General features: G+C 37.1%; 1 protein-coding gene across 1 annotated transcript; it reads left to right on the top strand.

Moving 5' to 3' along the window:
• The first annotated feature begins 715 nt into the window (after nt 1-715).
• Nucleotides 716-21,848, top strand: CASP8AP2 (caspase 8 associated protein 2). The gene is made up of 9 exons (XM_009281933.2): nt 716-791; nt 1,929-2,009; nt 3,877-3,986; nt 5,177-5,251; nt 6,466-6,581; nt 9,181-11,714; nt 14,318-17,279; nt 19,139-19,238; nt 20,601-21,848. The coding sequence occupies exons 4-9, from the start codon at nt 5,222-5,224 to the stop codon at nt 20,655-20,657; spliced, it is 5,799 nt and encodes a 1,932-aa protein (XP_009280208.2). The 5' UTR covers nt 716-791; nt 1,929-2,009; nt 3,877-3,986; nt 5,177-5,221; the 3' UTR covers nt 20,658-21,848.
• The last annotated feature ends 1,414 nt before the right edge of the window (nt 21,849-23,262 follow it).

Below are 23,262 nucleotides of genomic sequence, written 5' to 3'. Positions count from 1 at the left end.
TGCAGGGGCCCGCTGCCGCTGCACTGGCGGGCTGCTGCTCGGCCCTAGTCCGTGCCTCTGCTTGCCGCGACGCCCGAGCTTTTTCCTGTGCTCTTCTTTTCCACGCGGCGGGTGCCTTGGTGTTGCAGGCTGCTGCTCTGGCTTCAGAGGTGCTTGTGTGTCAGTGCCACAAGCGTGTGTGTTTGTAAAGTCATTCTGCAATAGCTGTTGTGGCGGATGCTGTGCATCCTGTGGGCGAGCATTGCTGTATGCCGTGGCAGGCAAAAGGTTTCTTGCCTGCTACCTGGCATTATTGGTTTGGCTGGTGGGGTCAGACAGGGGAAACTTGCTCTTAAATGGTCAGCAGAGAAGAAATCAGAGTTATCAGATCAGATTATTTTAACTGGTTAAGATACACATTCAGGTAACCTGTTCATAGAATGCAGTGCTTGTTTTCGTACCAAAATTTCTTTATAGGATCTTTATTTTATTTGTACAAATAAAAGTTACAGCTGAAGATCTTCTTCAGAATGCTTATTTACAGGACAGATAACTTCTTACTTTTCTCGATAGAGCTCTACGTTTGTTATCTTGATGTCAGGGTTTTCTCATTCTAGTGTTGGATTTTGTTGAAGAGCAAGGGCCACAGGTAGCTCAGGTGCAAGATGCTTCTGTTTTACAGTGTTCTGAAATTGTCAGTTAATCTGTTGTCTTTCCTCTGATGTTTTACTCATAGATGGGGAAGCCGTAGGGAGTTTGTATCATGGCAACAGATGAGGATGGACTGGGACTGTTTGATATCCGCTACGGTGGTAAGATGTGTTATACATTACTTTCGTTTTGCAGTGAAATAACACAAGTGGTCTTATGAAGATAAATAGCTCCAAAAATAACTTAGAAAACAAAATGGAAACAACTTAAATTGGGACAAACACTGATGAGCTTCAACTGTAATTAAATGGCTGTGGTACAGTATCATTGTAAGCCATATCCCATTAGTAAGTTTGGATTTTAAACCATAACTGTGTACTTCGGATTTCAGGTATGTTTTGAGGGGATGCCTGGAACTGGTCTCTTTCCGTGTTTTACGGTGTATAATTTAACCTTCGCTGTATCTTAATGAAGCGTGTATTTGGACGGTTAGGTGGATTCTTCCTTTGTCTGCTATTTGTAAGAGCAAATGCGCTATCATCTGGTGTAGTACCAGCAATCGGGGTACTCTAACATTATTTCCAGCTCCACAGTTGATTGATCTGACGTATATTTGTGAGATTCCCAGCCTCAGAAAGACTGCGGATATCGATATTTTTCTTTATAGCAATAATATTTGTTGCAGAGCTGGAGAGATTCACCTAGAGGAGATGAAGGTAATAAGAGGCATTGGAAAAAGACATGAAGAGAGACTGAGGAGATTGAGATTAAAATACTTTTACAGAACCAGTTAGTGTGTGAATAGGTGGCAATACTAAAACAAATTCTTTGAATTATGATACAGACTGTTACAATACTTTCTGTCTAGCGAGAAATGTTTCTTTTAACCATGGTGGTTTAATCATCGTAATTCTTTTGCTTTTGTTTCCAAGTTGTATAACTTTTGTATTCAGTGTATTCTAGAAAACAGTTTCAAATTCAGATCAAGTTGACTTAGTTTATAATTTTAAATTTTATTTGTACTTAAAGCCATATAATTTGCTTCATGCACAGTTCTCGTAGTATTTAGGAATTGATCTCACAAGACTGTCTTTGCTCCCTGGTGACTAAAGATCTTTTCTCCACAGTAGCAGTAGCTTGCTGGGTAAAATTCCCCTGTCTCTTACAAGTCTGTGCTCTACTACTTTTACTACTCTCTACTGGTCTAGGATGACAGCTACACTGATTTTATGGGAAAGTTAGAGGTTGGAGTTTACTGAATGTTTACTTTGGCCCTTTTTTTTTTTTTTTTGCTTTAGCTGAAGCTTCCCCCTTCAAGGAAGGTGATGAGAGCTCAGTGGATATTTATGATGGCTTGGACAATGGTTTGACAGTTCCTGGTAGGTTGATTGTATCCCGCTGCTTGGCTTGGAGCATTATAGGGTCTCTGGGCTTCTTAGGCTGGTTTCAAGTAAAACAACAGTTAGCTTTAAGTTTACATTTAGCTGGTGTAACATATGCTTTGGTGAGCTACTTGTTTAAATTCAAGACATATATGTTACACTCTGTATAAATACAGCAGAGAATTCTTAAATCTATTGGTTGAATGATTATAGGATAGTTTTCCTGTGAGTGTGGCTATTTTAAGAGACTTGGGCATATAAAGAGACGCAGAGAAACCATAGCTATTCTATCTGCATCTTGATATAGGACATTTTACCTTGGAAAAAGCACCTTTGTTTTGTGGTTTTTAAATAGCTTTAGGACCAGAACCAATAGTCACTGATCACTAAATCCCTAGTGAGAGCTCTAAAACGTACTTTCTGTGTGATACAGTACATTCAGTAGATCCTTTTAACCTTTTGGTACTTTCTCGGTAATTTCACATGCTAATGTAAATTGATTTCCTCTTTTAACTTCTTTGAAGGTAAGAAAGAAATGGACCCAGTAAGTGTTCTTTTTTAGGAGTCTTAGTGTACCGTTTAATGAAATGCTGTTTCTAGTATTTGAACAAGTGTTTCTCTACTGATCTTACTACTGTAAGGCCATTGAATTTTTATGGAAGGACTGTACTATATCCTACAGACATAAAGCATCTATACATCTTTTTCTTGCTTTCCATTTTGTGTTTGTTACAGCATATAAGAGTATTCGCTAAGTCTGTATTTCACAAACTGAGATGCATTGTTTAGTAAACGTAAAAGATGCAAGGAGGAATAACTTAACGCAATGCAAACATTTTATGTAGTCTAGTTCTGAGGGATTTTTTTTTTAAATCTGAAAAGATGATTGGTGAGATTTTTGCTCTGTACAGATAAGATGTTATTTGCATGTCATCTTGCATTGTGTTAATAATACTCTTTGCATTATGGTATTGTCCAAAGGATTGAAGCGCAGCTTTGATAGCTAACTTCATTTATTTGTCTGCAAATGAATCTGTATTTCAGAGGTGTCATAAGTCAGGTCCTGTCAGTAATGCGTATTTGGTGAACAGAGCACACAGGTTGATTTGAGGAAAAAGCACCATTATCTAAATAATTGGGGTGTTTGGGTGTTGGGTTGGTTTTTGATTTGTTTGGGTTTTTTTTCTTTCATTTCTTTGGAACTAAAGCTAGGGATTTCACATTTATGAGGGAATATAAAGCAGCAGAGAACATTTATTCAACACAAGAATCATGGTATTCAACCTCATACCAACTCTGCAGTAACTCCATTTGATTCTGATCAACTGATCGGTGTTTGTGAATGTGTATGTCATTGGCATCTGAGCATTCTTTTTCTCAGTAATTTTTTTTTCAACTGCAAATGTTTCCAAGGTGAAGTCTGGCCAAAAGCTGAATGAATTGTAGGATGCACATATTTATTCTAGCTTTCTGCTATTTATTGGCTCTGGAATTGCAGAACTTCAGATCACTGCTAAGGTATAGCCCTTCCTGCTTTGTAAATTAGGTAGATTTACTGTGAGTTAGCTCTCCTTTGACGTAAAAAAACTTATTAGACAGTCATAAAATGCACCCATCTTTGTTGTTAGGTGTCCTGTATATCTCTTAATTTTTCTAACACAATGTTTTCAGTTGAACTTCAATTTTCATCGTTACCTTTTATGTCGATGTAAATTGGATCAAGTATTTCCAATAAAACTAACATAAATGTTGAAATTCAGGATAGGAATTTCTCCAGATAAGGTCATGTGTTTTCCTCAGTGACACAATGCAACCTGGCTAGAAAAATACCTTTTTCTTTATGTAATTGATTTTCTTTCTACAGACAATTCCGCTCCAAATTCTACACCAGCTGGAAACAGCTTAAATTTATGATGAGATATTGATGAGATATTAATTGAAGAAGGGACTGCAAAAGAAGCATCCTACAACGAGGTGTGTATTAATGTGACAAAAATAATTTTGGTGTTTTGGAGGTTTTTTGTTCCAAATTTTCTTGTGTAAAGTGCAAAAAATGTTGTCGGTATGCTCACATTATTGGAAAAATAGGGAAACTTTTTAAATAAATAAAAACAAGAGAGTGCTAATAAACTTATGTCAACAAGTTTATCAGAATAAGTGAATCTCTCACTCTGTGACATGGTCTGTTCTCATTTAACGTCCTTTGCATGCTGTTCATGTATCAGCTACATTATGGGAAAATGTACCGTAATTTCCTTCTAGTTAAATATCTGTTCAGGCATCTGATACAAAGCTAGTCATGACATTTCTCCCAACAAATTTTACCAGACTAAAGCAGATAGGTCATGGATTAATCTTATGTGTCATTAAATTTTGTCCTTGAGACTGAAGACAATCATGCAATAGATAACTGCTTCTAGCAAATCAGCAGAACACTTACTCATGTAGCATCACCTGTCCTGATCCATAAGACATATCTTAACTAACTTGAGCTTTGAAGTAAAAGGGACAGACATCCACAGATATAATGCACTATAGAAGAAGCAGGAGCAAAACCTCCAGGAGTCTACTAAGTGATGAAAATGTCACTTTGAAAGTTTGAAAGCAGTTGACTGTTAAGTATGGCAATAGGGAAGTTGTCCATTCTTCTGTGAAAGTTCTGTCACCATCTATTTCTAAAGAAGGGCTCGTGCCAGATGTATTTTATTTAATTTTGTGATCTCAACAGGAGCATGTCCTTTGCAGTCTATTTTTGCAGTCCAGGTTTGTTTGTAGTAACTTTTTGTTGTGTTTTTCCTTAACTATTTTGTATTATATAAAATCTAACAAACAAGTCCCCATCTGTAGGGCTCTGAGAACTCCTGCTCCTCGATAATTGTGTCTTTAATTTCACAATAATATGGCTTCCTGTTACTCTCTAGCCTATTACTGTTGGGCAAGCGCACGTAGATTTCCTCTTATCTAAGTGTTTGTGATGTTTTAGAGACTTGTATACCTGTTGGACAATATTGAAGCTTTTTGTTTTAATATGGCTTTAAACTGTTACTTTTGTAAAAAAACAGCTTTGTAATATACATTACTGTGTTAACTAACTATAAATCTGGTGGAGTAACTTTTCTGTGTAATTAAGTCCACTTCTGTGCTGTGAATTCTCTCTTTGACAGTTGCAGGCAGAATATGGAAAATGTCAGCAGCAAATTAAAGAGTTGATGAAGAAATTTAAGGAAATACAGGCACAGGTACTGTAGTTCAAAGGGCAACATTGTCAAGATTTATGTAAAGCAAACTGAATATTGCTTTGAGAGAGAGTTAATTTCATATGCTTTCCAGAATTAATCCATCACGTGGATGGTTTGTAAAGCACCTCTGTAGGTGCTAGGAGCTTGTTCTGCCTAGGATAGTTGCTAGGATAGCCTACTGACAGAATCAGTAGGTAAATTCACTTGTTTCATGATGTTGCGTGCAGTAATACTTTAGTTGCTTAAAAGCTGTCTTCTATCTCCTTATTTGACATGCTTATTTTCTAATTGAATAGTTATCAGAAAGGTATCCAGTCCTCTCGTTTTTTAAAAAATAGGTCTTTATCGCACTAGGGAGAGTGTTGCAAAGGTATCTGAGCTGTCATTAAGAACTGGAAGAGGATGTCTGCGTTGCTTTGAGCATAGTGCCATTTTGATAAGGCTGAACCGCTTCTCAGCTTGAGCTAGTATCCCCATGCTGTGCCATTCTATATAGTTTGTTTATCTTGGGCAATTCTGTGACATGCTCTACTGTGTATTACAAATAAGTCCCAAAGGTTCTATGCTTTGAAACGGTAAGCAGCTTCCGCCCTGTGACACTTCTGTATTGTTTTCTGCAAAACTTGTCTGCCTTACTGAGCAGGCTTTGCTGAGGACAATTATTAAGAGAAGGGGCTATCTCCAGGATTGACAGATAGGGTTCTAGAACATCACATCTAGAAATGTTAGAATGATACAGCACCCAAAGTTCTGATACCTTGAAAGAAACACAATTACCCTGTTTCTCTGAAAGTGCTTAAAAGTTACATCTCTCATTTGACACAGTGACCAGGAAAGCAATAAATTGAGAAAAAGAATGAAGCAAAGGGGCAGATTATAATTTTTTAGCTCTATGGTTACTTGGTTTATGGCATATTCAGTTTTAATAAATTGTATGTTTAAAACATCTTTGATAATTATCAGGAACACAAACAGGAGCATAAACATGAGTGATTTTTTTATTTTTTTTAAAAAGTTCCTTTGGATCTCAATAATTCTGACTTCTCCAAAACGGTTTCTGTATGTTCTACTGTCAGTTTGCATATGATGGGACTTTTTCTAATGGTTGTCTTGCACTGTTTTTCATTACGTGTTTGGATACCCAAGTTAATTCTCTTTTTTTTCCCTCTCTCTCCCCGCCGCCCTGCTCTCTTTTTTGTATATATTTAAAATAGAATGTCATTCTACAGAATGAAAACCAAGCTCTCAAAAAGAATATTTCAGCACTTATCAAAACAGCAAGAGTGGAAATTAACCGTAAGGATGAAGAAATCAGTAATCTCCATCAAAGGTACAACTAGATAGTGGAACTGAAAACATGCTTTTTGTCTGATCATGTTTATATACTTGTAAGAAACTTGTGTGTGTGTATTAAGTAAAACTAATGAAGAAAATCATTACTTAGTAAATAATTGTTTGTGTGGTTTAGTACTGGTACAATCAGAAGAAATAGGTATGTATCTTCTTTGCTTGATGAGGTCTTTGGTTTCTAATTAAGAAAACGAGGAATCCAAAGGGTGACCATTTGCCTGAATTCTTTTTTCATTTGTTTTGTTTAATCACCCATTCCTGGTGGGTTATCTAACCATCTTGCATGTTTCAAAGCAGATACTATCTTACACGGTTCAGCTTCAGAACTAGTCTATTTTATGGTCTCAGACATGAATTCCATGGAACTTTGCAGACAACAGATGAAAATAAGTAAAGAGACTATATAATGTTTTCATGGCAAGGTACGAAAGCCCTGTTTCCAATGGTGGGGGATAGCAGCTAGAGAATTCTTGGTAATTTCTGTGCATTACTAATCTTACTGCAAGGGGTTGAAAATATTAAAGTGTGCATGGGAGAGTAGCCGAGTTTAAGGTTTCTGAACCGCTTGAAGCCAGAGCAGGGGTCCAAGATTCAGGACCCCTAGCTTATCACAGGGTCACCTGCTTGTCACTTGTGTGACATCAGCCACATCGTTAGTTTGTTTGTGTTTCAGTTTGACCATTTGATATTTTCTTGCACCAAAAAGTGTCATAAAGAAGAAGGTTCATTTGACGTTGCTGTGCTAGAGGCTATATGCATATTAACTATGTGATTTATTTTTTTTTTCCTAAATACTGAAAATTACCAGATATGATCTGATGGAGGTCAAGAGGTTTTAACATGTGTAACTCTTTCAGTTGATTGGCTTTGACACGATAGCTGTGATTTTCACACCTTTGAGTGTAGTAGTCTGGGTTTTAAATAAAATTGTTTGAAAAATATTTTCTTGTTTTGAATACTCGCCCTCATTAAAGAGTTTACAAACTCCATTGCAATACCTTCTGATGGTGATGAAAATTTATGAACAAGGTATTTGATCTAGGTATTTTGGAGGCATCCACCATGGAAAATTGTGGGGAAAGTGGCACTTTGAGGTCTTAGAAGCATGCCTTGTCTGCTGCATGGCCTATAATAAATTATCTCGTCTTAAGCAATCTACCTATCTGTAAAGACTGCTTCAAAGATAATATCTTTGAGGGAAATTGTTAGTGCTTATCTCAGGAAAAAAAAAATCAAAACAAACTAAAAAACCCAAAACTCCCACTTGGATACAATTACATTCATCACACACATATGCAGATTTAATAGCCAGCCTAAAGCACAGCGAAAACTTGTCAGTATAGTTAAAATTAAACAGAAATACAGGAAAGGATTTTGTATTACAACAACTGCAGCATTGTTTTAGTTCAACGTTCAGTTCACATCACAAGGTCACATTTCTGGAGTACAGCCAGTTGTGTAAGCTGATCATTACATATTTAAATTTACTGTATTGGCCCATAGGAAATGTTCAGTTTTACAAAGCAAAACCAACCCCATTTTGTATTGGACATAAATACAGAATTACTTTACACTTGAACTGATTCCTTACAGCTGGACACTGAATCAACATAGAATTTCAGGCCAAAACCAAATGTCTGTGTGTAGCAGCCCCTTCATCCTTGACCCTCTAAAAAGGAGCCATACATTTGGTGGTTTGCTGCCATCATTTGTTGGTATGACTTTTACTTCTGTTTACTTGTGCATCGGTTAGACACAATCATTCTTCTGAGATAGTGGAGAGTATTTAAGAAGGTTGTCATTAAAATGACATGGTTACAGGCAATGGCATGTTTGGTTGAATATGGCAGAAGAGTGTCTGGGGTTTTTTGTTGGTTTGTTTTGGTTCGGGTTTTTTTCTGGTGAGGTAACTTTTTTACTCATTCTATCAGTAATGAGTAAGATTTCAGGCCATACAGGCTACATGTGCCCTTTTTAACTTAATTTTTTTCTTTTTATTATGATAACTTTGCAGCAATAACATATGGCCTTGATAAGGCTTGATTATTGTAATTTACTACTTGTTTTCTGTAGCTTGCAGCAAGTTCCAAATGTGGTAGCTTATTTGCTTATTGCATAGAGTAAGCACAGTCACTTTATACCTATTCTTTTGGTTGCCTGTTTATCAAATAGTGAACTATTGAATTGATTTTTTTATTATTATTTTTTTAAATTGCTAATGCTGTAAAGAACAACTTTTTTTTTTTTTTCTCCTAAGGGAAGGCTCTCTTTATTGCTGGACAATGAAAAACTAATTTGAATTACTGAAATTGTTAATTAGACCCAGTACAGTATTTTTCCACAGATCTTGCTTTTTCTTTAGATTAAGTTCATTTGGAAAATATGTGTACAAATTATATTCTTTTAATGTGTGCTAATGGAAATTATTTAACTTCTATTTTTATCCCACATTTTTTCAACTTGAAGCTGAAGGAAACTATGAAAAATTTTTAGAGAGATATGAATTCATCGCAATTCAGCTTTAGTTATGTTTAAATAAATTTCAACACTAACATAACTTTTTTTCTTTTTATAAACAGGCTATCAGAATTTCCCAGTCATCGAAGTAGCTTCACCAGAACATACCTTCCAGGATCAACTAATGGAAGGTGCTCTGAGATGTGTAAAACAAAAGATTCCAAATTCAGACCTTCTGATTTAGGTGACAGTATAAAGATGGAGCATAGAATGAAAAATGACTGTTCAAAAGATACATACCACAGTTACTCATCTCATAATACGGACAACGGGAAGTCTAGCTCCGAAAAAAGAAACACTCCATATTTACTGAGATACCCTCCCGAAGAGCTCTGCAATGATGGTACTCATACATGTCTACCGAACTATGACCATAGTTCCAACAAGGATAACAGAAAGGAAAGAAAAGAAATGAAAAGTAATGAACAGTATAGTAGGGGAAACATCAACAAATACAAAAGAGAAATGCATCAGAGCACCGGAAACAATGGTAACTGTAATACTGGTGATAGTGAAGAGGGGAACTCAGAACCTCCGCAAAAGCTGAAAACCCTTTCAGAGAAGGCTAGTAAAAATGAGTTGCAACAAAAAAGTCAGAGCGTAAAACTCAAATGCAGTCCAAGTGTAGAAAGAAGGGTAGAAAGGGGTGTTTCTTCCTGGGAGAAACAAACTACCAGTAAAGACAGATTTCAAACAAGAGGTGAATTGTATGCTGATGATAGATCACAAAATTTATTAAAAAAAGACATTAAAACACATGATAAAGATGAAAAAAACACTGGCCAAAAAAATAAACCAAATGAAAAGCTACAAGAGCAACCAAGGAGGTCTGGTAGAGGGAGTAGTCCACACTCAAAGAATGAACATTCAAAGAGTCTTCATGAATCACGTAAATGTCGTGTGGAAGAGTCTAGAAAAGGAAGAGACATTGACTGCAAGAGAGACAGGGGAACAAATGATCATACTTCTCGAGAAGGAAGGACTTCACCTTCTAATTCCAACAGCAGAGAGCATAAATACGCGCGCTTGAAGGAAAATAGTAGTAGATATGAATGGGAAACAGCACATTCCAAATCAGAAAGACACAGAACTGAAGAAAAAAGGAAAAGAGAAAGAGAGAATCAGGATGAAAATAGACATTTCAGAAATGAAAGAAAAGTTGCAAAAGAGATTCCTCACCAATCTGGAAAAGAATCCAAGAAAGGTACAGATATTACAAAAAGTGAGAGAAACAAGTCCTATAAGCTAGAAGAAACGTACAGAGTAGCAGATAGCTTAAAAGACCATAAAATCCCCAGAACTAAAGATGATCACACTGGGACAAAAAGCAAAGACTTAAAACTTAGCTTTATGGAAAAGTTAAATTTAACTCTTTCTCCTGCTAAGAAGCAATGTCTCTCTCCAACAGATGGACTTAAAACACCTTCCCAAAAGGTCACTGATGAGGGAAGTACAGAGCTCACGCTGCAGGCAGAACTGTTAGATTCTGCCCACCCTGTTAACTGTGGTCCCGCAGAGCAAGCTAACTCAACGTTACAAGTTCTGGACAGTGTGGCTCAAAGCGATGTGGAACCAGCACTACCTATTCCTGTCAATTCTGAAAATGAAGCCTTGAAAGTAGCAGCAGCAGATCCAGCACAGTCTGAAGCATTGCCAGCAGTGGCAACTGATGAACTGAGCTCAGAAACCTTACCAGAAGCAGAAGTGGGTCAGGTACAGCCCCAAGCCTTGCCAGGAGCAGCAGAGGTACTGGTTCCTGACGAGATGCAGGCTGAAACGTCAGCGGCAGCAGAGGCTTGTGATCTGGTTGAATCGGAAGCCTCAGCAACAGCAGTGGCAGTGATGGATCTGAATCACCCTGAACCTTTGCCCCTGGAGGTGGCAGGGAGTGTGGCAGAGTGTGAAAACTTATCTGTGACAGTGGGTGTGATGCAGGATGATAATGTACCAGCAGCAGAAGTGGCACAATCCGAACCTGCCAGCGAAAGTATGGGAGCCCTTTCAGAGTCAGCAGCAGAGAAGAAAGACGAAGATAAAATATGTCTAGCTGCTGACATAGAAAGCTCAGCAGACCAACGTGGCTCTCAAAACCTTGTCTTAGATGGCTTGGAAGCCAAAAGTTCTGGTGACCTGGAGTCCTGTGATGTCGCAGATGATATTAGCAAAATAAAACCAGACTCTTTAATGGAAGTAGTGAAGGACGATGATCACTTGGCTGCAGAAAATGTTGAGTGTCCCATTGAGGAAAAGGGTATCTGTGAAATTAATATGAGTACATCTCAGTCACCTGACAGAACTATGTCAAGTGATAAGGACGAACCATTAGTTGACCAGAATGCTTGTGATCTGGAGCCGGATCTAACTGAAATCAGTACTGCAGCATCTTCTCTTAGTGGTGAGATGTATCCTAAAATTAAAGAGAGAGAAACTAACCCAGTTCCTGTCGATGATGACAGCTCAATACTGAGCATTGATCTCAATCACTTGAGGTACATTCCAAAGGCAATCAGCCCACTGAACAGTCCAATGCGCCCTTTGGCTAAAGCACTTAAGATGGAAAGTCCCTGCAAAGGTCTTGTGAAGAGTTATAACAAAGGTATTTGTATATGTGTATTCTAATTTCTTTTCTACATAAAGGCTTAGAAGATTCATTCGTGGAAAGCAGAAATGACTTTAACTGCTTTCTCAAAAATATAAATTGTTTCTTCTTTAGCGATGTAAGCTATAGTGGTCTTTTTTGTTTATAGGGGAACTGCTTAACAGTGCAGTCAAGATTGTAGCCGATTGAACGTTAGTGCTATAAAAATTGGAGTTTGTCACTGCTGACAGATGAGTGGTTGAAATAAGAGTTATCTACAAACTTCTAAAGAAAAATGCATATAGGTTTCTTAATTGTGGTTAGTTCTGAGTAGATCTCATTAGGTTTTTCTCTGAAATTGTAGAGGCAAAATTTGTTTAGGATCATATTCTTTCAATTATTTATTTGTGAGAAAGCTGGAGAGAGTACCTGAGACTTAATTTCTAGGAATGTCAGCTAAGAGAAGGCTGTGCTCTCCATCTGAATTGAATTCAGTGTGAATTTTTAGATATATTTTATAATTGTGAGTCAGTCGGTGGGGAAAAAATTGGAACAAATACAACATTGGGATTTATCATTAATGAAGTAGGAGCTAACTCCTAAATAAGATGTCAGGGAGATAAAATTTATCATTAATGAAGTAAGAGCTAACTCCTAAATAAGATGTCGGGGAGATAAAATACCGTGACAGCACTCACAGGAAGAGAAAATAGGTGACCCAAAGTTTAAATCTTTTACTTGTGTGAATTTAACTCTTCCTGTAATGTCCTGCTGCAACTAACAAAAATTTCTCTTGGAAGTTTAATTTTCCTACTAGAAGAGGAATGGTAGAGTAGCATTTAAATCCTTGTTCTTATGTTTTGGAGCATAATCCTTATGTGTTTTTGCAAATCTTAGTGTGGTTTGCTCTGGAATTCTGTCTCTTGTGCTTGAGACAGCTACTCTCTTAAGTGTGAATCCCTTTAGCAGTGTATATTTCAGTCTTACAACAGTTTATAGTCTCTGAAATATCTGGGGGACGCAAGAGCTTTGGGATCAAAGTAGATGAACATCAAATAAAAGTATTTTTCTGATTTTGTAGTGTTTCCCATAGTTACTTATTAGAGGAATCCATCCTGTCCAGAACTTGCTACTAAATAACAAAGCAGTGATTTTCAGGTCTGAAGTTAGATGCCTAGTTGTCCTTGTGATCTGACTAATGATGTTCTGAACCTGTTAAATTGACAGAAGGCTATGATTTCTCTTGGCCTTGAAATTCGGTACTCACCTTTCTACTGTTCTGCAGCACAGGGGTACACATGTTAATACTATAATTTGGCCACTTTCATTTTATACTTTGGTTTGTCAAAATATTGAAGTGATTAGTTTGAGAAGGTATTGATCCTTGTAAAACTAAAAGGGAGGCAGTGATGGAATAGGTTTTTGCTCCTGTAGAATCTGTATAAGCATTTTCAAATGTTGCTTTAAACTGTTAATCGCAAGTTCATTTTTTACGGAGAGCAATTTAGATTTGTTCTTTTATGACATTAAGTGTTTGTTAGAGGTCATTAAGCAGTCTAATCTATGTGCAAGTGAACTTAAGAGTGTTTTATTAACTAGAGTGCCCAGCAAGCCTAAAATTACCTGCAAAGCTCGTTAATCAATACATACACACTTCAGTGGAATTTTTGTACAATGGAAATGAGCTTGCCTTTTCATCTTTTGTAACATACTGCTTTGTGTAGCTGCTTATTGCTGTAATTGCTTATTTTTCTTAACAAAATAACATTTGGTTTGAATTTTAAAGAATGATTAAATACATATCTAATGATATCTCAAAAATAGAAAATACTTAATAAACTTACTTGTAAGACAGAGTAAGGCATACTACATTTGGCAGAACTTTAGCCTTTCCTCTCACATATCTCAGTCCCTATACCTGTCATTCAGGAACCTGAACTGGAGGCTTTCTCCAGAATTTCTGAGGAAAAAAAGCTTTTTATGTTGTGGTGCTTAGTTACAGTGCTGGTAGTTTTAAATGCATCAAAAACTGAAACAGGAAATAATCATGTGTACAGTGCCTAGTACTCTTTTTGATTAGTAAGTTAGTTTATTGAAAGACTTGATTTAAGTAGAACCTTTTTATCAGCCCTGGAAAAGATAGTTGAATGCAAACATTAATAGGTCATTTGTACTGCTTATTTTTTTTTCATTGTGAAACTGCTAAAAGAAAACCAGCTATTGTTTGTAAAGGTTAGTCGATAACGATGCTGAAGTTAAAATTCAGCTTGTACAGTGTTCAGAAAACTTGTTAAAGTGAATGGAAAGAAGTTCAAAACCGACGGTAACTGCTAGATTTTTCTGTTTTCAGTGGATATATTTGTGACATAGGTCACGTTTTTGGTGAAATGTTGAAGTCTTATTTGCCCTTTGGAGCTCAGAAAAATCCCATTAAACTAGTAGCTGCTGAAGCAAACCACCCAAACTTGTTATAGCTCCAACTTCCTGAGTTGTCATTGGCAGTTTCAAACAAACAGTTCTGAATGGTCACTTTACAGAAGAGAATCTTCCAGGTTTTTCTGAAAAAGTCTGTTTATAATTGCATTTTTCATGGTGATTAGCAAACTGTTTTCTTTTTATAGATCTGGTTCCTGAAAGTGCAGTTGTCGTCTGTCCCTCAAAGAATTTGTCAAAGGAGGTAAACAAAGAAAATCAAAAGCCAGTTAGCATGTCTGATGAACACTTAGAGATGGAGTCCCGGCTGAGTATCTCTTCAGATGAAATAGAAGAAGGAGAAATCATAAGTAGTGATGAAGATGAAGAAAAATCTAAACCAGAAAGATGCTCTGAAAAGACAAAAAAATTAAGATCAAAAGCTTCTCCTGAGACACGAAATTTGACCAGCAGTCCGCAGAATCAAAAGAGCAAAACTGTATGTTGCAATGAAGATAAAGGAAAACTTGTTTCTGTGAAAGTAAGTACAAAGAAGAACAGAGAGAGGCATAAAAATCAGACTTTCAGATCTTCAAAGGATATGAAGAAAAATAAAACCGTGAGCATTGCTTGTCTTGAAAAAATAGTTCATGTTATTGTTGAACCTTCAAATGTACAAGAAATCATGCAGATGCTAAGAGCTATACGAAAGCAGATGAGGAAAAATTATATGAAGTTCAAGGTGCACTTTCCAGTTCAGCATTTTCACAGAATTATAGAATCTGGTATCATAAATTTTACATCATTAATAAAATACTTGAACTTTTCCAAGATGTCTACACTAGGTGAGACATTAAAATTGAACATCTGTGATATTATAGAGTCCAAACTTAAACAAGTTAAAAAGAATGCCATAGTGGACCGTCTTTTTGAACAACAGGTATCAGATATGAAAAAACAGTTATGGAAATTTGTAGATGAACAGCTTGATTACTTATTTGAAAAGATAAGGAGAATTATAATAAAACTATGTGATGTGCTAAATGTGAGAAATGAGAGTGAGGAAGGGAAGTTTGAAAGAGCGGGAAAACAAAAACACAAAATCAGTCATAAAAATGATGTGCAAAGATCTAGAAAAAAGTCCCTGAAAGCCAGATCTCAGAAGTCTGAAGAATATATCCTTTCAAAGCAAATTGTGGATTATCAACGACCTAAGTGTCACCATGAGAAAAATAAAACAGATGCACCAAAAACTGCCTTTACAAAATGTCTTAACTCCATTGATAACACGAGGAATTCCCAAACCAAAGTGCACCTCTCTAAAGAGAATAATTTGCAAGGCACTCTCACTCCATTAAAGGGTGTAAAATATGAAAAGGAAGGATTCCAGCTATCCAGAGATGCTAACAAGTCTGATCTTAGTTATGAGCTTCTCACAGAACAACAAGCGTCCAGTCTTACATTTAATCTTGTAAGTGATGCTCAAATGGGTGAAATTTTCAAAAGCTTATTGCAAGGTTCTGATCTCTTGGAAAAAAATGGTGGCAATATTGATAGACATGAGTGGGAATTCAGGACACCAGAAAAACAGTTTTTAGACAGTCATAAATGCAGAGGTAATACGGCCGGACTAGTGCAAGAGATTGCTCCAAAGGAGGCTTGTTTGGAATCTCGACCAGTAGAGGATATTAACTGGCCTATTGTTTCACCTGTAAGAGCTCCCTCTTTAACATCTAGGCTTCAGACGTCTGTTGATCCAGACGTACTAGATGAAAGCTGTATGTTTGAAGTTCCTACAAATGCAGCTTCATGCAAAGAAGATGAATGCAGTTTACAAAAGAATAAATCATTAGTTTCTTCTATCCTCCTTGAAGATTTGGCTGTTTCCTTAACTATTCCATCGCCTTTGAAATCAGATGCTCACCTCAGCTTCCTAAAACCTGAGAATAATTCTAGCTCAACTCCCGAGGGTGTTCTCAGCGCACATTACAGTGAAGATGCACTTCTTGAAGAGGAGGATGCCACTGAGCAAGACATTCATTTGGCTTTAGAATCTGATAACTCAAGCAGTAAATCAAGTTGTTCTTCATCATGGACAAGTCGGCCTGTTGTTCCTGGTTTTCAGTGTCGCCCCAGCCTACCAATGCAAGCAGTAATCATGGAGAAATCCAATGATCATTTTATTGTAAAGATTAGGCGTGCGGTGCCATCTACCTCACCAGCATTTGATCAGATGGCTTCAGTGAAGGAAGCACGGGCATCCTCAACCAAGAATGAAAAAGAAGAAATGAGAAGTGGGGAAAAAGAAAAGGACAGTCAGAGTGCCACAGCAGCCACTGTGCAGGAAACTGTCAAACCAGATCTGGTTAAGACGGATCAGTTGCCTCACGTCAGCACTGAACAAGAACAAAATCCTGCCTTACCTCAGCCTCTAAAGGAGTCGCATAATAGTATTGGAAAGGAAGAAACTACTGCGTTGCCTGGACCCTGTAGAAAATCTTCAAACACGGAGAGCCATGACACTGAAAGCCCAGATGAAGGCTCTGAGCAATCTCAGACACACAAATTGAAAGTATCTGAAAACGTAAATGAAATGGGTGTTAGATCTCAAGCTTCTTTTCCTGCTGGATGCAGTGTAGAGTCATACATAGACTTAACAGATGATATTGTTAGTGAAACTTCATGTCTTGCAGTGGAATCCACTGCAGATAACAGGACTCAGGAAAATTCTACAGCTAACTCGGAAAACAGTGATAAAAAGGAAGAACTGGAAGAGTGCTCTGATGCATTTATAGACTTAACAGAAGAGCTTTCCAATGAGACTGTAGCAGGTGAATGTAATCTTGAAACAAAACCCACTTTGAATACTGATGTAGGATGCCAGATAAGTATAGGTGATAAAACTAGTAAAAAAAGGAAAAAGGAGGCTGTCGGAGAGAATTCCAACTCAAAAAGGCAACGAAAAGAAACTGAATCGGTGGGTGAAGGGGGTGATACAAGTGATGTGAAACCTGAAGAGGTAAATTCAGCACCCAAACGATGTTCCAGTAAGACGAATGAGTTGCAGCAGAACAAAGACTCTTCTCCTTTGGCTTCGTCTGCCTCGTCACCTAGTCTGTATGCCAAAAACATCATTAAAAAGAAGGGAGAAGTAGTAGTTTCCTGGACAAGGTAATTTCTGATTTGATCTGTTTGATTGTTTTAGTGTTTTTTTTTTAAACTATGTGATATACTGAAAAGTGGGAAGAAAAGGATATTTAGCTGATGGCTGAAGTTACTCGGTAGCTTTACATCCTTCTGTAAATAGTGGAGTGGGAGCCTCCTTCTATCTATGCAGGACGGCTTTACGAGACTGATGCCTTCTCTTGGAGTACCACTGAAAGGTGCCAAAGTCTATTTTATCCTTCTTCTCTAACAGTTGTCCAGGGTAAAACAAATTTAAGAGAAGAACTGATTTCATGTAATCCTATTAGCAGCCTTTGGAAGAGAACAATTTTTAGTCATTTCTTCAGTAGGTTAAATCAGATTTGCCTTAAAGAAGGTGGTTTCCATACGTCATAACTAATTCCATCACTTACCCAGATCCCCCAAAACAAGAGTACTTTTTGCTTTTGTTTGTAAAGCTTATACGCTAAGGTAACAAGACCTACTATATTGTACTGTCTGTAATTTTTGTTTCCCCTGCCGTTTCCTTTCCTGTCCAAAATTTCCAGCCAGGCTTGGTAGGGGATGGAAGTCTTTGATGTTCCTACAAGGCCTGGTGTAGGAACAGTATTGGTGACTGAGTAAAGGAGAGCAGCTGAAGATTTCCCCTGCTGAGAGAAGGCATGAGAGCAAACAGTTTTCTGTTTTGGGGTCTATGCTGCTCCATCTGCAGAAATGTGCTAGTCAACCATTCAGCCCATATATTCCAGTCCATTAGTAGGATGTGAGTGACAAATGAGGCAACTGTATGTGTCAAAGATACGTGCAAAGTTATTGTGGTGTATTCTTATCCTTAAGAAACTATAGTTAGCAGGTTTTGCTGTTCTTGCTACAACTTGATACAATCAACGCTTTATAAAAGGGGTCCTAAAATTTTCAGGACAGACTTTTCTGAACTATATAGTTCTGAACTATAGTTCAGATTTAAAGTAAGTTTCTAGGTTGCATTTTAAAAGAAAATTACCTCCTTCATGGAAAAAAGACTGCGAAAGCTAATACGATTTTTAACATGCAAACCACTGAGATAGGAAGAGATTATTAGAGTTTTCCTTATGAATATGACTAGGTTTTCTGTGTCAGTCTTTGTGCATCTTTGACCTATGCCTAAAAAAAAAGTAGTTTATTTAAATAACTAGTCATTACATTTTTCTTTGAAATGGAGGAAATTAAATATAATTTATTGGAATATGGCATGTTTCAACCAAAGATACATAGTAGCTACTGTATAATGACTGTATCTATATACATTTTACATATACCTAAATTAATTAATGAGACAAACAGCAAATCGGTGATATGCTTAAGAATAGACTCCTGGTCCTTCATGCTCATGTGAACAGTAGATGTGCTCCGAGTATGTTTGTTCTATTAGGCCGCTTACAGAAGTCAGACACCTCTTTGTTTAATCTTTGAACGTCAGCGGGCCTTAGGTGAAAGCCGCTGCCTAGCTGTGCAAACTGAGGCAAGTCCGCCTAGAACTACTGGCCACTGTTGAATTTATGAGTTCTTTTCAATTCAAGTTTAAATGTCTGCTTTAGAAGCTTAAAACTCTTTTTGGTGACTTTGGGTTTGGGCTAACTCTATTGTAATAATCCTGCCCTTCCTGATAGGGTAGCATAATCTCCGCTACCGCTTGTTTGTACTGACTCTGTTACTCTGTGCTGGTAGAGGGGAGGATCCTCTGTAAGTTCATTGCTGCTGTTTGAACTCCTGTTCCATAGTATGGAAATACTCAGAATTTTATATATGCCTGTATGTATTTTTTTGTTTGTGTGCATGTACACATACATATGTATTAATAGTTTAAAAACGCATTTTTGCTATAGAAATGATGATCGAGAAATTCTACTGGAATGTCAGAGAAAAGGACCATCAAGCAAAACCTTTGTTTCCTTAGCCACTAGGCTGAACAAAAGCCCAAATCAGGTAGGTGTTATCATTCTTACATTTGATAACAATCATGTTGCTACATTTATGATTGCAGTTGAACAAAAACCTTTGGAGATTTTCTGCTAATTTGGAGTTGTTTTTTCCTCATGTCTTTTGTTGGGAAGTTCTTGAAAAAAGAACCTTTGATTCTCCCAGTTGTTACTTTTTAAAAATATACATTATAGGGACATTATGGTCCAGGGATTCTTCAGTACCTGTTTGATTGGTACCTTGAAACTGCTGTGTCCAATCATAAGCCAGGGACAACAGGATTGTTTCCCTTGTTGGATCAGCACTTAGATAAAGAAAGGTAATTTGGAGAGGCCCAAAGCCTTTGCACACATTTAATAAATCAGAAAAGGATTAAAATTAGAGCTGGAAAAAAAATACCAGGATTTTGCAGAAAGGACATTTTTCATGAAAATGTTTTTCCTTTTTTCTTTCACTTTTTAATTAAGAAACTTCAAAAGACAGAGGTCAAGTTGATGTAGAACATTTTCAGAGGTTTGCATATAACTTTGTACTTGTCTTGAATTGCTATCTTGATCTCTATCCTGCCAATCTAAAAAGGGAGAAACACCCATTTGAATAAGTTAGGAAATCCTGCGTGCTTGGGATTTGGCTTTTAGGATGTGGTGTTGTATGGTTACAGAGTCTTTGCGGGGTTTAGAAGCTGTTGGGGTGGATGGTTGGATAAAACAGAGTTATCTGTGCATTTATGCCACTCTTCCCAGTTAGCTGTTTGGTGGATGGTAGATATGCTATAGCAATATGCGTATAGTGATAAGAAATACTAACTTACAATTGAATGAGGTCACTATGTAAGCTGTAGCTATGATCAACAAAAAGATGTTTGACTCTCATCTACAGACCAGTTTTGTGAAATCGCTAGTAGGCAGATTACTCCATGATGAGCCATAAATACCTGAAGCAACAGTTGTACAAGAGGGTAGAAAATAACCAATAAAGTGTGCTTTTTGTGGAGTACAAAATAAGCTTTTGTCCTTACATTTGAATCTTGCTCACAGTTATACCTGGCAAAATTCAAGTCTAATTGACCTGAAGCCTTCATTTTTTTCCTCCTTGTTGTAAGGAAACCTGTGTTAAACCAGTAGTTGGCTCTAGCTCTCTGTGATTAACCTGGAGGCTATTTTACATGTCAAAGGTCTAGGAAGACTTCCTACATCCAATTAACCTGTTAACGGTGCTCCTAAAATTATCCCTCTAAAATTTACTGGAAGCAAATGAAAAACAAAATAGTGATCTTTTTTAAAAAACTTTATGCTGTCGGATCAGTCTGTCTTGGTAGGTGTGGAAATGTGCGGCCTTAATGATGTGTCTTTTTTTGTCCTCCATTAGGTTTCAGAAAGATTCAAGCAGTTAATGAAGCTGTTCAAGAAATCCAAGTGCAAGTAAACTTGCCACCAAGTTGCTTCACGGTTACAGGGTTTAGCTGTTACCAGCAACGATGGGCTACAACCACTGCATTCATATGGTGGGATTAGTGGGAGGTATCCAAGCCAGAACACCGAGTTTGGTAACTCTGATGCACTGTTAACTATTTACTTCCCTGTCCATGTTTCCTCTGAAGTGCTTTATCAGAATAACACAGAGGGAACTTTACAAACAAACTGGCTAGGAAAGAATGTGCACATACAAATGGAGCAGTATCATTTCAAGGGGGTGACATCTCCTGCTGGTTACATGCGTTCTATAAGCAAAGACAAGGGCGTGCAGTCAAGTGAAAATGGTGGCTCTTGCTTAACTTGTCGGAAGTACTGCATATGGTGATGTTGAACTATGATTTTAAGAAGTAAAAGTGCTTTGGAATCCAGTTGGTAGATAACCCTGGAAAATGACAGGTACGTCATCTTGGTTACCTTGAAACATATTTTAAGAAGTTAGGCCTTTTTTCTTTTAAAATAAGGTAGGGCAATGATAGCAGTAATTCCAAAACCTGCTTATCTAGTAATCGGATTCTGATGGTAAGGAATAGGTGGTTCTTGCTTCTTTGTCAGTTGCTCATAGTGGGTTTCAAGGAGAGAATCTGGCACTGAGTGTAGGGTTTGTCTTCAACTTCAAGCACATTATCTAAGCCATTTCTTAATGACTCCAGTGTTCAACAGAGATGAATGAATTTCTCTTTGAGGGTGCCCATCTGTCGTCATTGACAATGGAGAAAATCGAAGCCAATTGTCTAGTCTAGACCCCTAACTTTCCGATTTTTGAAGTCAAATAAAATGAGTTCCAACCTCTGTGAGAGAGTGAAGCCAGTCATTAATGCAGTGACCAGTTTGTGACTTTATTTTATATTGTGAAATGCTGCAATGAGTGTTCATTTACAAAGAACTGTCTTGCAGTTAAAAACGTTTTGCAGTTCTGATGATATTTAAAAAGACTTAGTAGTAAATTTTGAATAGTTGGGGTTTTTTTTTCCCATGAAAAATGTATTGGAATTTTTTTAATTTTTTTTTTTTCCTTTGGAAAAGGCTAATATGTTTTTCTGCTCCAAATTACATCTGGAAAAGGTACTTAAGTTAGGTCTTCAACATAAAGAACATTCTGTTTTGTTAAAAAAAAAAAAATAAAAATTGACAAGTGATTTTTCTTTTTAAAATTAATTTAGAAACAGACCTTTACAGTTTTATAAAATATGACTTTATACTTACTAACAGGGAGAAAAACTTTTCTGTAAAAAAAAAAAGCAGTTTCAAAAGCTAGTCAACTTGGCATGTTTTGACAGCAATTGTATCTATCTTTACAAGTTGTTTAGTACATTAGAAATTCATTATGTTCTATTTTAAAGAACTCTTATAACTACTTCCAGTTTTACTAGTACATACTAAAAGTGTGTGTGTGTGTATACATGTATACACACACATATCTCATATATATTGCTGATTTATCCCAAATTTCTAAGAAGTTGGGTTTTGGGGTTTTTTTTCTTCCCCCTAAGAAGCATTCTTGGAAGTTGCACAGGTTTTTGTATTATGAATTCATTGATGTTTGAGGTTTTATTCTTCATTGAGGATTGGAATTGCTGTAGTCTTTATTCAGTCAGAACATCTGCTGAGTTTAGTTAGACTTCATTTAAGAGCCCCACCTAAGTGCATTGCCTTTCAACTTGGATTAAACTGGCTTTTTTTCAGAATCCAATGACCGCTTCTTCAGTTTCAGCATAATGGTTTTTTGTTCCCTCCCCAACTAATGGGACAGACATCTCATTCTAATAAACCATCAGATAATTTGTCAGTGATGGTGCCACTGGCACCTATGGAGTATTGTAAACATGACCTGTGGAACGGATTGTCATGCTGCCAAACAGTGGATCGTCCTCGTTTTAGGCAGTGCTCTGGAAACTGTTACAAGGAATGACTTGAGTAGGCGATGATGTCAGTTCTGGCAGTCTTCCATCTTACGTGCTTGCTTCTACAGCGTTTGCTTTTGATGATCAAGTGTCATCTTCCACGCTACGCCAGCAGCGCCTAGTGATTTCAGTGGGGGATTGGTATACCTACCCATGCTTATTCTTAACAAACATTTGTGACAATTGTTGGAGATTTAAATCTAACTGAATCTGTTCTCAGAATAGTCAGTTTGCAGAGTAGCGTTCATGTTTGTGGAGAAATCAGACTCTACTAAGAGTATTCTTTTAACCATATCCTTAGTGATCAAAACGTGCACAGTACTGAAGGCACTGAGGGAAGTAGCTTCTCTCCACTTAAGTGCTTCCTCTCTGTCTTGAAAAAGCAGGCAGTATTTTATTACAAAGTTGTTTATTCCTTGTCTGTGTTTATTTACTTTCTTATCTGTACAGGTGATGGGGGGGCGGGGTTTGACTGTTTTGGGTCTGACTTGGATTCCTTTTTTGTAAATTATGAAACTTTTTTTTAATGTTCTGTCTATTGTAAGTATGTGTACAGGTTCCTACATGGTCATGTAAAATATCTGATGTGTGTATATATATAAATATATGTATAAAAATAGAGAGAGCTTTGTTTAGCCAAAGATGATTTTTTTA

This window comes from Aptenodytes forsteri, unplaced genomic scaffold, assembly GCF_000699145.1.
Source record: "Aptenodytes forsteri isolate BGI_AS27 unplaced genomic scaffold, ASM69914v1 Scaffold20, whole genome shotgun sequence".
NCBI classification, from domain to species: domain Eukaryota; kingdom Metazoa; phylum Chordata; class Aves; order Sphenisciformes; family Spheniscidae; genus Aptenodytes; species Aptenodytes forsteri.
Note: the sequence above shows the minus strand (reverse complement) of the source record. Positions and strands in the feature narration are given on the sequence as shown.